The 16,395-nt window shown below is 44.8% G+C and overlaps 1 protein-coding gene across 1 annotated transcript in view; it reads right to left on the minus strand.

Annotated features, from left to right (window-relative positions):
* Positions 1 to 14,827, minus strand: part of LOC146187095 (calcium-activated chloride channel regulator 4A-like) — a 69,701-nt gene extending 54,874 nt beyond the window's left edge. Inside the window, exons 1-5 of the mRNA XM_084605759.1 lie at positions 14,789 to 14,827; positions 11,650 to 11,820; positions 6,543 to 6,643; positions 2,286 to 2,397; positions 504 to 734 (exon numbers count right to left, since the gene is read on the minus strand). Coding sequence (XP_084461885.1) covers positions 504 to 734; positions 2,286 to 2,397; positions 6,543 to 6,643; positions 11,650 to 11,820; positions 14,789 to 14,812 — 639 coding nt within the window. The 5' untranslated portion in view covers positions 14,813 to 14,827. The remainder of the gene's footprint in view (positions 1 to 503; positions 735 to 2,285; positions 2,398 to 6,542; positions 6,644 to 11,649; positions 11,821 to 14,788) is intronic.
* Between the last annotated feature and the right edge of the window lie 1,568 nt (positions 14,828 to 16,395).

Here is a 16,395-nt window from a genome sequence, read left to right on the forward strand (position 1 = left end):
CTTTACACTATTTCTAATGATGCTTAAATGACGAATATGTGCTGAAAACAAGCAATTAAAGGTTAAACGATCTTTACAGAAAGTGAAGTTGGCATGTATAAGTAGATCAGGGTGTCTAAGAGAGAGGCGATTTAATTGAAAACGGAGCTTTCCTGTCAGACAGAAAATGCGCAGGAACAAATGCATGCGCTGCCATCAAAGGCTGTTTGCACAGGGAGAGTGCGAAACACTATTTTTTCGTGCAAATCTTCCTGTCAGATTAATCCGCAATCCATGCCAACCCTGTCATCGCGGAGTCTTTTCGGGTCTCAACGTCAAAGGCGTGAATTCAGTGCAGGGGATAAATAGTTCAAGTTTTTAAATCCGATTCTCTCCTCAAGACATGAATGTTCTGCAGCCTGGCAAATATAAGCCGCAAGGAGATATCAATTAATCAGATTTTGCTTGCCGTGAACACCGTCATGGTCAATTATGCTCACTTTCAGTAGAGACTGCGTACTTACCTGTGCAGCTGCGTCCATTCCCCTGGCTGGGTGGACGCCTGCATCCCCGCAGCCCAGAGGAAGCCGCAGCCGGAGCTCGCGCCTGGATCGTGCCTCGATCCGAGTAATGTTGGCCAGCACGTGCGCCTGGTCTCCGGCCAGCGCAACTAGCGCCAGACACGCCCCATCCGAAAGGCGCGATTGTACAAACCGAGAAACCGCCAGATGCACCATTCGCATCCAACCGCAGCGCTGGGTTGGGGGCACAAAAGAATGAACGCATGACTTTACGTAATATGGGCAACGCTCTCCGTGTCGTCCAATTTGCGACCTAAACCCTGTTAAGCATGGAGAACAGCCACTATTGCGCCCGCCAGCCTTTTCTGTGTAGGAGGCGCAGTTGCTGGGGGCATGTCTCCACTTCTATGCTGGCGTTGGCGTGATTGATCACTGCCGTGCGACATCACAACTACTCTGAGAGATCAGAATTCGGAGGGTTCACGTGGACGCTATCGAAAAGCAATGGAAATATTATGGTAAAGTGATAGCGCACAAGAGCCATTTGTTTCTCGCCACAGTGTCTCGTGGCCATATTGGCTGTTTATACACCGTATTGTGGCTAGGAGAAAAATAGCCTCAAACTGGATGCGTGCGGCGCTGCTACTCTTCTCTATTATGGCCAGGTTTCATGGTAGCGCCACGACATGCAAAACAGAACGTGCATTCAACATGCAAAAAAACATGCAACATGCAAAACAGAACAAAACAGTCCTTCGCAGACGAAGCATCTTGCAATATAAGGTCATCTGCAGGTGGTGCTGATCTGCCAGTGGGGCGTATTATTCCACCTGCAACTACATTCAGCCGAAGGGCGTCATAAGCTTGTTTGGTTTTCAGCTTCGTCCTGTGTACTCTTGTGAACGTGTCCTTCCCGTTGCTTTTTCAATCAACATGCACCAACGTTTGAGCCAACGCTTCTTCAATACTGTGCAAACAAAGCGTTGGGTCGCAACTCTCTTCTTTTTTTTTATATGTCGGCTGGGCCTTCTACATGTTATGACAGCTCACCACTGTATACTATAGATAAAAGAGGTGCAATGTAGGCGTTCACTGATTAGTGAGGGGCAAACATTACGCGAATCAGGATCCCCAAGAAGAATATCCTAATAGAGCGTGGCTGTAGGCTAGTTAAAGGATATTCTTAAAAGACAAAACCGCAAAAGCAGAAGCTGAGAGGCAAGGAAACTACAAGGGCGGTACTGACAACTAAGTAGTTTTCAGTTGTCAGTATTGCCTTGTGTTGTCCCTTTGCCTCTGTGCTGTCGTTTATTTCGTTTTTTTTCCTTATAATGCCACCAAAGCGACTCAACAGACGGCGCTGACGCGTCATAGTCAAAATTCAATAATGATGGTATAGTTGACCGATCTAAAACAATATTCAAGATACGGAAGTGGGGGGGAGGGAGGGGGGACGAGCATGATAATAGCTGTAAAAGAGGACGCTCCTATATTCATCCATAAATGCGACGCTTAAGTGTCGCTTAGAACTTTTTACATGTCTGTGAAAAAGCATCCAAATCAAATAGCTACTTTTTTATACGCTACTCCACAGTTTTGTATCTAGTTTGTTTACTCCATCTTCGAAAAAACGTATTTCTTCATAGGATCGGAAAAATAAAAAAAAAAAATAGATAGCACATTGAGCATACTGTCTCGCCAAATGCATGCATTTCAAATACGTAGCCGTGAAAACGTGTTTCTTGAGCTCTGGGATTTCCCCTGGGTGGGACGAAGTTCACTTACGCACATTCCTTCGGATGCATCGAGCAGTAGCACGACGCGGCTGGTCGCGTTCCCCTTGGGCCTAATGAAGCGGAACTGGGGCTCGCTAGTCGGCCGGGATGGCTCTCGGCTTCTGCGCCCATTAGGAGAAGTCGGCCATGGGTTCAACTCAGCATGTGCCCTTCTAGAACACGGAAGAGCTGTGGCGAAAACAGCTAGCCCAGAAAAGCCCGACACGTGGAGCAGAACACGACACAGGCGTTAAAAAGTACAATTCTTTTTTTCAGTTAGATATCGCATGCGTCTCTCACTGTCCTGCGTGAACTCTGAGTTAGAACCTGAGGCTTGCGTGAGCAAATTCAATCCCTTTGCGTGCATGGTTCTGATGGTTCCACACCGTGGAAAGACAAACTATTCTGAAATATGTCGTTGTCGCTCGCGAACAGCTGTCGCTAACTTGCTGCTCGACAGTTGGGCAATAACATGTTACGCCATCGAAACTAGTTGCTCATTGTCGCGCCCTTGCCACAACAAGAGCCGATCGCTCTGACGCCATTTCGCCAAAATTCCTCCACTTTACGCGAGGCTCTGAAAAATTAATTCAACAAGAGGATTTTCTTTATTCTGCACTTGCTTTGTCGACGAAGGATGGCACGCAAACGATCGCCGGCGCTGTAGTGATGAGGAACCGCTTTCGTGCAATGTGTGTGCGAATCTGGTAATCGTGGAGACAGAGTTCGCCAATTGTGAGAATGAAAATGGACAAGTATAGTTTTGGCTACAGTGAACGGAAACTGGCAGCTGGTTACATCGCAGGATGGTGTGACCCGGTCCGCTCAACGAAACTGCAAGCGGCCGGCAATAGTCGTCGGCGATACTTCATGAGATCACATTAGGCTGCCGAAAGCACGTCTTATCGAGCTTATTTTGTTACGAGACGACCTTCCCTGCCGTTTTCAGGTGGGAAGGAGGATAGGCACCGGAATGTGCCGTGCCCCAGATTCTCCCATAAATCTTCAGCCATTAATCATCTGTTCAACAACTCCGGCACCCCCCCCCCCCAAATTTCCTTCTCCGTGCCAAGTGTGGACTGGGGGAGCGTTTGTATTCGAGTTGGGGCCCTACCCGGATAAGGGGGCCGCGATACTCCCACAGGAGTGGGTAGCATCTTACGCGAAGACGGCCAGCAGCGTCATCGTGGCATTGAGCCAACGAGGCGGACCTTCATGACCATACAACAGGTGTCATCAAAGACAACCGTTCCCTGTAATAGAATCATAAACAGAAAGTGTTTCACCTGCAACCGATAAAATCCCAGACGGCCGACAGCAAATCTACGAGAACCTCCGCTCGCCAAGGATGCGACGTTCCCTCAGCAAGTGGAATCAGACCTCCTTCCGTAATTTTGCGGTTACTTCATGGAGATCCGGAACACTGCTGCTGTATGCGGCCGCGCAGCGTGCCAGCCATACTTGGTACGCGCACTCCATGAGCAGGAGGACGAACTGGTTAACAGCTGCGCCTGGCAACGGATTCAGGTATCGCGCAGTCTGGTACGGTATACTCGGAAGCTGGAACAGCTAGGTCAGCTGCACGACGAAGAAGCGCTTCAGGAAAAAGACGCTGCAAAAAAATGTGCAAAGTGTCCCCTCTACCACGACTAACAGAACAGGTTGAGCAAAGTGGATTGTTGGGCGAGTTGGTTGGACTATATGTTAAAGCAGCGCTAGAAACACGGATGCAATGTGTGTTTGTATTCCTCTCCGTCCGTGTTTCTAGCGCTGGTTTCGCATGTGGACAAGTTGATCACAATCTGGCCCGTCTAAACGCTGGAGCGTTAATGGGGAGGACTCCCCTGCTTGCCTGCTTGCTGCTTCCAAAAAGTCCGCCGTGATGTTAATACGATTACGAAAGATGAACCTTTGGGGCAAAGCTGTGACTTCAGTCGCGTTCTGAAGTGCCGTCCGCTGAAAGCGAGTAGACCTAGCGATGAGTAGGGCATTGCAAGAAACCGGCGCAGCGCCTTATGCCTGTGGGAGGGGCCGTTGCCGAACGGCCCGCACTTGGGCAGACATGCTGCTGTTGCTCAAGTATAACACAGAGTCCTTATGATAACATATGTCTTCTCATACGAATGTGTACTTTAAAAACCGAAGCAGCGCTTCCTTGCTGCGTAGGCTTTGGCGACCGAAAAAAAAATTTCAAGGGCTCAACGCTGCTGAACCAATATTGAGCGAAAGCATTAGCTGCGGGTGACTGAGCGTTCTTCTTCCTCAGCCCACATATAAAGCCCCGCTTTATATGAACGTGCCTTAGTCGCCTACAGGGGTAGCGTGAATGCCAGGGTCCTAGCAGGCTGATTCTGACATAACCGTCCCACGTGAAACGAGAGACCCAAGTTGTCAGCTGCTGCCAGCTTAAGGTCGTCTACGGGAGTCGTATAAAGTTCAAAGGTCAAACGTGGCTACCGCCGGGACCACGCTGATGGCTTGAAAGTGCGAGTAGTATTGCTTTCGCAATAAAAAAAAAAACCGTCAGCCGACTGTTGGTGCGTCGTCTGCGACAGCGTTCACCAAATTTAGTGAATGGAAATGGCAGTCGAGTAGAGTTTTGGCTACACAGAGCTGTAAACAACAATTGCGTACATCCGGCCTGTAACCTTTATTTTTTTCGCTCTCATTTCGGCTCGCTACGGCGTATGAGTTTAAAGGAAAAATTCAGGAGTAATTTTCAATCGCCGCTTGCTCTGGCTTCTATTCAAGCCATTTTCGCGAGGGTGATAGATCAATGTCTATCATCATTTCAAGAATTTTTTTAGTCTCGGTGACTCCTTATTCTTTTCTTTTCTCTGTGTGAGGGAATCACACCGACAAACATTGGTTCTCGAATCCGTAATGAGGAGCGAACTTCGGAGGCCCGTGGCACCGAGGGACGCCACTTCCTCGCAGACCTTAGGAGTGCCAAGGCGACCGAATCAGTGTTTAGTAACATCGTTCAACAGGGTTCGTGTAATGTGCGAGTTGCAAAGACTGACCTAACGTACTTCAGTCGAAGGCTAAATTGGCGGCGTGCTCTCATTATTTTGAACTTAAGCGATGAAAATAAAGGTGTAATTGCGGATATAAATGAATGAAAACTTGAAGAAAAAAACTACATGCCGCCAGTTGCATGCGATGGCGGCATCTCACTGATTTGTTTTTCTACACTACTTTAATAGTTTATTTTTCTGATAATATTATTGCAGAACAATCAACATAAAAAGCCAGTGTACTTTCCTTGGTGTCAGTCTCTATTAACTCTGACAAGAGCGCTTCACTTTCTTTGCATTTCGTTATTGATTAGCGCTACGATCGCTGGAATCAACCTCTCTTGGTATCAGAGGTAGCTAAGTTGGTCATTATAAAGCTCCAACCATGCCCGCTATATCATGTTCCATGTGACACTCAATGTAACGCAGGACGGTAAACGACCACCGCCATCAACGAGTGTGGCGCTTTTGTCACTTGTATCTTTTATTTCCGCCTTTATACTACATGGTTAATGTCGTGGCTGGGATGCTTTTTACCGCTTTCAAGAAAGAAGAACCGAATTTGACTATTGACAGCAACGGCAGCCTAATTTCTCGAAGTCCTCACAGCATGTAATGGACTCAAGCTGGTAACAATTATTGCTGATTTCGTTTCTTTTTTTGGCTTGTGTAATAAATGATTTCAGTGAAGAGCTTCCTGAAAAAGAAACGAATTTATGCCCAAATCGCGTATTGAGAACTGCCAAATATTTTTTTTTTCAGTCATCTGCAGAAATCCTCTTTATTCATACGCTTAATCTTGGTGAATACACAGTCGAAAAGAACTACACGACCGTGTCAAAGATGCGACAAAATATCTTATAGTGCTGTCGTAAACGGCCAAATTTTCTGTAGTTTTGTGGTACTTGCCTGTAGCACTGTACGTATTTCTACAGTAGTTTTCTTTACGCTGTAGATATGTTGTATTTTTCTGTTGTAGCCACAAAACATGTGGATCTTTCTGCCAAAATTTCTGCTTTCACAACATCTTAAGCGTCAAAAACCGCCCAAAGTTCGGTCGTGACAACAAAAAATGTTCAGCTTTTTTCCAACTGGCTACGTTTGCCACATTTTTTTTTTCCTCCACAGACTAGAGCCCATTACACGCTTGCCCGCGCTGTACATAAAGGAAAACACCATTTTTAAGCATCAGACATTTAACAAAACTGAATGCTCAAGCAATAAAGGGTAGCGTTAATTCCTTAGCTTACATGGCAAAGTCCTCGTGGGCATAAATGATCTCGGACGTGCTTTTCCGCTGGCATAAAACGTTGTGCTGGGTTGGAAGGTACCTCGCTGCGGTGGGGTTGTTCTGCACAGAGAAAATGGACGCTTGTACAGCGTGGCACCACCGCACGTATACCATTGAATAGTATACAGATCTTTTCTCTTAAACGGCACACATTCCTAAACCAAGCAAGTAGAGAATAAAAATAAGCAAGCAAGCATCGCTCAAGAATATTTACTTCTTGTCATTGTGTCTGGCATGCTTAGCTTTTAGCTTCCTTGTAATATTCGTCATTGTACGCCAACGCTCTTTTTGCATAATCATTTATATGAACAAAGCCACCGCTGGAAACTAACTCTGGCAACGTTTAACGATACAGCAATAGCTAGTGAGGGTTGTTTAGCAGTACTGTTATAGGAATTCGAGGGCATGAAATGCGATGTCATAGGGCTTATTGAGGTTAGGAGGCCAAATGAGGCATATACTATAATGAAGGGTGGACAAATATTGTGCTATTGAGGTTTCCCGGAGAGACAGAATTAGGATTCCTTTTTAAAACGGATATAGCTGGTATTATAGAGGAATTCTGTAGTATTAGTAAGAGGGTGGCAGGCATCGTAATTAAGCTAAATAAGCGGTATAAACTGAACGTTCAACAGACCTACGCGCCTACAGGTAGTCATGATGATCAGGCAGTCGAAAATCTATACGAAGATGTTGAATTGGAAATGGCGAAAATAACGAATACTAGCGAATACGCCGAAAATAAAATTTACTAATGGGTGAATTGAATGCCAAGGTAGAGAAAAAGCAGGCTGGAGACCTGGCAGTGGGTGGCTCTGGCATTGGTTCTAGGAATAGCAGTGGGGAATTACTAGTTGAGTTTGCACGGCGCAGTAACTTAAGAATCATGAGTACCCGCTTAAGAAAACGGAAGAAATGGAAGTGGTCATGGAAACGCCCCAACGGTTAGACTAAAAATAAAATTAACTTCATACTGTGTCCTAACCCATCTATTATGCAGGATGTAGGTGTAATCGGAAAGGTGCGATGCAGTGACCACAGGATGATAAGGTTTCGAATTAGTCTAGACCTGAAGAGGGAATGAAATAGATTAGTAAGAAAGAAGTCCATCAACAAATTAGCAGTGAGTGGGAGGGCAGAACAAATTAGGATCTTGCTACAGAATAAGTATTAAGCTTTAACCGAGTCTAATGGCTTAAGCGTAGAAGCAATGAACAATAATTTCAGAGATATCGTTACCTATTGCGCGGTAGAGATGGGATGTGAGATAGTCAGAGAGGATACCGGTATATGTAAAGGAACGAAGGTTTTGATTAAGAAATGCCAAAATCTTAAAGCTTCCAACAAAACAGACAGGACGGAACTGGCAGAGATATTAGAAAAAGATTGATAAGCGTAAATTGGCCGACATAAGAAAAATGAAAATGGGGAAAGTTGATCATGCTCTAAAGAACGGGGGTGAAGAGAAAATTGGGCATAGGCAAAAATCATGTGTATGCGCTGAGGGACAAGGCGGGCAATGTCGTCACGAATATGGACATGATAGTCAAAGTAGCCGAGAAGTTCTATACTGATCTATACAGTAGCTGAAGTAGTCAGGACAATAATGCGATAGGAAGTAGTGAAAAGCAGTCAGACCTTCCGCCAGTGACGAAGGACGAGTTTAAGAAAGCTTCAGAAGCTATAAAAAGGGGGAAAGCATGCTGGGGAGTTGGGGACAACACAGAGAGCTATGAAACAAAAAATGGTAGGCGTAACGTTAAGAGATAGGAACCGCGCAGAGTGGGTCAGAGAAATAACTCAAACTAATGACATTCTAGTGGAAATCAAGAAGTAATGGGCCTGGGCAAGGTATGTAGTGCATAGCGAGGTAAACCGATGGTCGCTTAAAGTAACAAATTCCATTACAAGGGAAGGAAAGCGTAGGAGGGAACGGCAGAAAGTCAGGTGGGCGGATAAGGTTAAGAAGTTCGCTGGGATCAAGTGGATGCAGTTAGCACAGAATCGGGTTAGGTGGGGGAGTATGGGAGAGGCCTTCGCCTTGCAGTGGTTATAATCTGGCTGATGAAAAGGGGGATCAACGGAGCAGTAGAGACGACGGCCCAGAAAAGGACAAACATCTTGGTGTCTGCCCCTTTCTTGTCCGCTGCTCCGTTGATATAGCTATTTACCAACTAGTCCAATCAGCCGTTCTAGCTCAGTAAATGTATTCGCTTCTTAACTTTTAACCTCGAATTTCATCAGGCACTCCATGCAATATTTTACTGCGAGGTTCCCGTGTTTCGAAATATGCCCATCCCATGCCATCCTGTATCGCCTCGTTTGTTCTTTGCCATGGTCACTAGTGCTAGTCTTTCGACAGACCTACGATTTATTTCTAATCCAAAAAATGCCTCTATGGCTTTATAGGCACAAAGCTGCACTTCCAAAATTAGGTCTTAGCAGCACGATTCTTTTCAATGTATTCTGCACAAAGTAATACCTGGTCTACAACCACGAATACTGGAAGGAACGCGCGGGGCACTGCTTATATACCGCACAGTGTTCCAGAGACTACCCCCCCCCCCCTCTCTCTCTCTCTCTCGCCCCTCCCGATAGTTTTTCTCCCTCTGAACTATTCGTTTTCCCCATCACGCGACGTACCGTGTTCCTCTTTTCATCGTGTGCGAGGAAAGAGAAAATCGTTCGGAAAATTTTGTTTCCGTGAGCGTCTCCATGCATTGCACTGCCGTCCAGTGCCGGCCGCTAGGTGAATCCCGCGCATGCATGCCGCCATCCTTAAAAACAAAACAAAAAACACTTTGGAGGGACTTAGAAAACTATTAAGTACGCTAAGGCAAAAGCTGTTTGCGAGTCCTTGCGCGGCTGTATGAAATTGTATTAGAGATTGGTACTTTGGTGTCTTGTAATTAGTTACTAATTACTACTTCGACCCTAATTAGGCGTTCTTTAATATGTTTATTCATTCTCGTGAAGAATCACACTGCTCCGACTTTTTCGGTTTGTTGTGACGGCATTAACCTCTATTCCTTATTTTTGAAAATTTTGACCCAGATTATAAGTTCCTTGATGTTCGTAAGTATTTATGCACTTTAGACACTTTTAAATATAATTTTGACACAAATCCGGCGTTCTCTCTCTCATTCTTTGACATTTTCGCACTGCTACGACAACTTCCGGCTGATGTGACATCATACCCCTGTTTTTTCCCTTTTTGACCCAAATTATATCTTTTTCGGTCACGTTAAGCAATAATGAGTCTTAATTACAGGTTCTTGGCCTAATTCGAAACAAACACGGTGGTTTTGAGCCCATTTTCGCCTTTTTGTGCTATTGTGGTATCCGCATTGTTTGCAAATCCCCGTAGCTATATTGACGTCCGCGCCCTTTCAAAGCAAATTTGACATTTTTTACTCTAGTTAATTAATTGGTCAGTCTAGAGTCAGTAAACTTAGGCTAAAGGATCCCGTGCTTTTCCTCTACCTGATATACTTATTCTTTTTCTCTTATCTTTATTAGTTCTGGCGCAAGAAGGGGTGAACATGTTTTGAGAATAGCATTCCAAATGAGGTTTCGTAATTTTGCAATCTGTTTTAGGGAGTTCTGGGTTTTTCGACATCGCACTTGCAATGTAAAAAAGGAAAAGAAAGAAAGCTTTTGAGGCTTTCTTATACATGTATTCCCATGAGGCGCTTTCGCACTCTGAACGCAGCGCCGATCATTGCACGGCTGGCGGCGAGCACGCAGTCGATATCTGCCTGCACCTCAGCTGGTAGTCAGCGCTGCGTGGTTGGATTCCTGTTGAATCATGCCAGTTTCGACGCCCTGTAGAATGTTATCGGCATCTTGGAATAGAGCACTGTGATCTCTTATAATTTTAATGAAGAGGTTGCATCTGGTAAGCAACGATCTGAACGAAAATTTTGTACCAGGCGGACGGGTAATAATCAGAAAAGTGCCGTAGAAGGACATCTTACTGCTCACTAAGAGCTAAAGGAAGTGTCGCCCAAGATTCAAAGCAAAACACAAGCGTTATACATAACATAAGCGCAGCACCCACGGAGACCGCTGAAGCATTTTTCGCAGGAAAAGCCAGTAAAACGTATCTATACTGCTCTATGTAGCACTGATGAAAAGCGAGCTTATTCCTGAAAATCGTGCGTCATGCAAATAACGCTCTGATTTTTCAGTTAGGGCTCACCAAATTTCTTTTCTTATTGCAGCTTGCTTTGTTTGTAAAGCGAGACAGGTGCGATGAAATCCTGGCTGGAGTAGCGCCGCGCACTTGTCCGTTTCTCCCTCTGTTCATGTATTCCACCTGTTGGGCACTTTCTTTCAACAAGACGTCATCAGCTAAACTGGCCAAGTGTCGATTATTCCGAATCTCTGATACAGGCGGTAGAACGTCTTCTTTCTATTACTTTTAATCAGCGCATTTGCATTCAATGCTTTTAGTGCTGTTGTCATCCGGGGAGGCTAGTATTCGTTCAACTCTCGAGTGAACTCGATCGAATGGGAGAAGCAGCGGACGCCGCCTCTAAGGAGGGCAAGCCACACAGCGCATGGGAACGATTCGGCAAAGCCTGAGTAAGAGTCAAGTCATTAGTTTCCCGTTCAGTTTATATCTTGAAGTTTAATATTGAATCATGCCGTGAACGAAAACGCAAAAGGTCTTAAACATGAGTGTGCAGGTTCATGGAGAACTTTTACAAAAACATTCTGAGCACATTTGATTACATACAATACACAACTATACACTACACTAAGCAAAACTTTTATGACTACACAAAACAAAACAGCTATACATTAGGCAGGGGTCAGATCCTAACTGCACAGGAGCAGGTCTAACTCGGGAACATAGCGTATGCCGATAGGCGCAGTCGGGAAAATGACGACGGTAGTCATAAATGGTGACGTAGCGTCACTTCACAATATAAGTGAATTTAGCAAATTTACTCTAGTAGAATTGGTGACTGTGTCTCCATTGATACCCTTTGCCCCAAGGCATCCTGACAAGAAGGGCTCCATAGTTGTGGGAAGTTGAGAAATATCTGAGCTCCACTTACAGCTGCAGCGTAGGGCATCCGTAGCAGAGCCTTGAGGGTGGCCTTGCGATCGAGGTCCAGAAATAGGTGGCAGTCCGGTCGTACCAAGCCCGATGGCGTTGTCGCGCACTGGCTACCATCTGGCAGCGAGAGCAGCCCCGACAAGCCTTTCGCCTGGCTCACAGGGAACACCTGGTTTGGAAAGAACCGCCAAAACTCTCTTGCATTCCGTGTGAATGAACGATGACGTGATGTCGGCGCAGGAAATTGATTAATAACTAGTTTGTGTCTACGTTTCATGGCACACGGATTCTGTAAGGGCACAAAGAGCCAGGAGTTGGGAAAAATTAAAATTACAAAGAGGTGCAAAAAAGAAAAAGCAAAAGCATTGAGTCCAGTATGTGAAACACTTCCTCCACTGCGCGCGATAAAGTGCGCTGTTGTAAACTGCTCAAGCTGCGATAATTGCGTGCTCAGAGTTTGGAAAATCAGAGCCGGGTGTTTCGCTGAATAATATTCTTTGTCCAAGTACCCTCGACTCGGCCTAGAGAGAGAGAGAGAGTAATTTAATGAAAAGAAACGAGGAGAGGTCGGCCGGCGGTAATGAGACCCTGGCCGCTACTCACTCGCCGCCTAATTACTCTGCCTAATTAGCCTATACGCTTACCGCGTGTAGTTTAAGGAGAGCGCAAAAGCGAATGCCGCAAGTTCAAGCAGGTGCCTACAGCGGCACTACGGTTGTAGTTAAAGAGTAGTTTCTCCTCTCTCAATGGTGTGTTTTATGGCGCTGCCATCGACACGGCAAACCTTACCGCAGGTTGCTTATCCCACTGGCATAAAAACAGCCCGTAAACACACATTTCAAAGCAGTGCCTCGTTAATTTGCCTTTTCCGCGAGTTGTCCGCGCATGCGCGAAAGGTATCCTTGCGGCATGCGATGCACTCAATCTGTACGGCGTTTATCTACACCGTTGCCATTAGAAATGCGTGGAAAGCGGACAAAACGTCGTCGTCGCTGTCACGTCCTCGCGTGAACTTGGCAGGGACAAACATGCGATCGCTGATTAATATTTCACGAAGAGCTGAATGACAGTAAAAGCTCGCAAGCGCGTCTTTTGCTCGGCTGATTGCAGATCGCTTCAGTTCTGTCTTATATTTATATCTGTTTCTTATAATGTACGTCCCAAAACCGTGCATTGATTAGTCAGTATCCCGGCGTTAATCATCCGCAGTACTTTCGTTTCGCATCTGTATAGGCATAGTATTTAGGAGGTTATGGTATAGCTCAGTATAGCCTTAGAGCTATCGCTGTAAGCGTCGTCTGCGGGGCCTCCGTTCGGTTTGTTTCCTAGCGGCTCTCGCGGGGCGGCGTCACAACCTCACGCGAAAGCCAGATTGCGCAAATTTATTTACTTAATTAATCTTGTCCTCTGTGTCTTTTCCTCTCGCTTACATATGACAGTGTGGCCCTAATTAACGGTGTCGCAGACTGTAAACAGGTCGAGTCTATGTTTTTGTATTGCGACATGATTGAAAGGTCGAGTTGAATTTGTGCTGGTAACCAGACTCTTAAATAAAGGGTAGCTTATGACCTTAGATAGGATGCGATTCCGATGTAGCGCAGGCAAATCTCTTTCGCTCGCCGCCACTTTAGACGAGTCTGCTATCCCCACAGTCTTAATTTGCAGGCATAATTGCTAGCCCGTGAGGCTGTGCTTTCAAAGGTTGTCTAACTTTCATCTCATTGCGGTACAGGACAAGCCCAGTAGTACACGGACGTACTAACTGCAGTTCTAACACGTTCGGACATGTCTCACGCGCTCCAAAGGTGTTTATAATGTGTCGAATGGTGATGAGGTAAATTAAAGGATGCCAGTCGTTTGGATGCCGCGGCGGCGGAACTTCTCTGTAAACATTGCTCTGAAAAAACCAGTGAGGAGTGACGTCGCAGGCTAAAGAAAGATGCTGAAACCAAATGGCGAGTGAAACCAATGTGTGCTGTCCCCAAAGCTGAAGGTCGAGGACGCATGAAGGTCACATGTGCAAAACCGGATCTTGCTTGTAAACCGAGATGAGGCATATAATTCTACAGCCTTTAGCTAACCGTCTTGTGACCTGTGAGGTACAAAAAAGGTGCTTGTCAGGCGCATTTGGTAAATTTTTTGGGAGGACTGACGCTAGTATATTTCTAAGAATTTGCGTTTGTTTCTCAAAATTAGATTTTAGCGCAGGTGGACAAGTAAAGGAATGAACTTAATGAGCAGAGCGCTCTGTCCTGTCAACTTCTTTCTTTCCTGTGCTTGTCTGTCTGCGCTAGAAACCAATTTCAGCAATGCGCCCGCTAGCCTGCAAAGGCGTTTTCGCAAATATGATTCTCGAGCAGTCTGTGAGCAGTTTGCACTGCCGAATAAAAATTAACCGTATAGTTCTTAATAGAGTTTAGTATTTAGTATTTAAATCAAAATGGCTTTCCACAATAGTCCTGAAGTCGCATACGGAACTTCAGTGATTCATGCGCTCGAGGCTTTTCTCAAATGTCCCCGATATTCCAGTGCCCCTCCATGAACCCTATTGAGTCGATCGCCCTCGAGCGGTCGTTAGTGAAAACTGCAACCCATCATCCGCTGAGCCCAACTGAGCTCAGTAGACATTGAAAGTACCCTCGCGACAAGGATGTTCAATGTCCAGTAAAAGTACTGAACCAGGCTCAAGCACATATCTGCTTTCAACCTGTAAGCTTTAATTAGTTGTGAGGAATGAAACTAGAAATAATGAACCAAATTCTACCTGACGCGTCACTAGCTAAATAAAGCTCAACTTTTCGAGCTGCTGCTTCTTCGGTCACTTCAGCTGATGTGTATCTGAACCCGATAATCGCCAGCATTCACACTACTCCAAATACCCTGTGAGTGAAGTGCATTCGTCCGCTTTTGGTGATATTTATTCTTTACATGCCACTGGCAAAGCCAAGTATACAGGCAGTGCCACTGCAATGCGATAAAAAGAAAAACTGGCTTTATATTGTGGTTACAGTACACGTAATTCAGGAATTGCCGCTTCAGTGTCGTCATAATATATCGCCAGTTTATTGCGGTTGTTTTTAGGGAGTGACAGTTAGACCTAGAATAAGGATTCACAGTAGATGCCTGCTGTTGCGTACCGTGTCGTTGTCGGTGACCACCATGGGAAACCGCCGGCTTCCGGGTATGCCGATCTCGTCGAAGATGCCGTACCGAAGCCGCGGCCACAAGAGCGCAAATTCGTATTCTGCATCAAACGAATGGGTTAACGTGAGCCTGCTTATTCTTATTGTAGTCTAATAACAAAAACCGCAGTTATGAAAATGCTGCCTAGTCAAATAAAACAACAGAACAGCGTCAAAACACAACAAAATATTATCTAGTTCTATTTTAACGTCAGGCTTTTATGCCGTTCCGCAGTTCTTTCTCTAGTAGATTTGTGTAGTTTGTTGTTCGGTGATACTTTTTTTCTCTAAGTACAAAGAACACAAAATTGGGATGCAATACAAAGGTTTCAGCTCCCCCAACAGGTTCGCGGGTAAAAAGAGTACAGAAAGTTTGTTGTAAAAACAAAAAACAAACATTGAGAAAAAATGGAGCTATAATTATGCACGCAATTAGCATGACCATTTTTATGAAGTTGCCGAACTACTCCTGCTTTTAACCATGTGCGAAATTCTGCACATTTAATTGTACCATTAGGATTTTCAATAAGATAGTATTCACAACGTCGAAGTTTCTTTAGAGGTTAAACATGCGCATGCTTGTCAATTCTTGGTGAAAGTTGCCGCACAAAGGTGGTAAGTAAATTTTTCGCCTTCTATGGTAGTGAGAAGCAGATAGGATTCAGCTACTCAATTAATTGTGCTAGCGCAGTTAATTATTCGCTTAGTCACCCGAGAAAAACTGAAAGGGAGCATTGGTTGAATATTTTACAGATTGTTGATAAATCTGAATGAAAGCTGTCCTGAAATTCGTTAGCCAAATTTTATCCTCTCCACTTGTTTATAAGAAAGCACGTTTCCTTGAAGTCATAATATGAGATTGACGGAAACGGCTTCTATTATAAGAACGTTTTCCCGCAAGAACTTTGAGAAATTTTACACTGATGGCAAAAAAATGTTATCGGTTCTCCCAGTAGAGCTTTCTTTTTTTTTTTTTTTTGGCATCGCACAATTCGAACTGCTCATGCAGGGTTTGTTTGAGCACTTGACGGACATTAAGTTTGATTTCATTGGATCTGCAAATAATATGCATGAACAGCAAAACATTGGCGCTTATTCGCACCTATCGGTGGTTTGAACCACACCTGACCAGCCGAAAACGCTGCCAATTTATCAGAACATTGTCAACAACAGAAAAGCAAGTGTTATGTTTTAAAATGGCTACCAAATACAAGAAATCGCAACTGACCAGAAATATGGGAATGGTCAGCAGCTTTGAGCTGCAACACTGCACTGTCAACTGAAGCAATTGCTGCTCAGGTATTGAAGACACCAATGAAAGACTTCACTAAAATAAGAAATATTCAGTGTTGCAGGAAATGATTACATTAAACCAAAATACGCATAGATAACTCCAGCACACTGCTTAAATTCGTGAAAATTATATTTATGAAAATTTACAAAACACATAAAAGTGAATCATTTGATTAAATTCACCAAAGTGTAGAGAGTTCCACACTCGTTCATACTGGTGGAAAAAAACAGTACTCTGTGCGTTTGATATGGCCGACGTAGAAGATGAT

This window comes from Amblyomma maculatum, chromosome 6 (assembly GCF_055883805.1).
Source record: "Amblyomma maculatum isolate TAMU_Amacu chromosome 6, ASM5588380v1, whole genome shotgun sequence".
NCBI lineage: Eukaryota > Metazoa > Arthropoda > Arachnida > Ixodida > Ixodidae > Amblyomma > Amblyomma maculatum.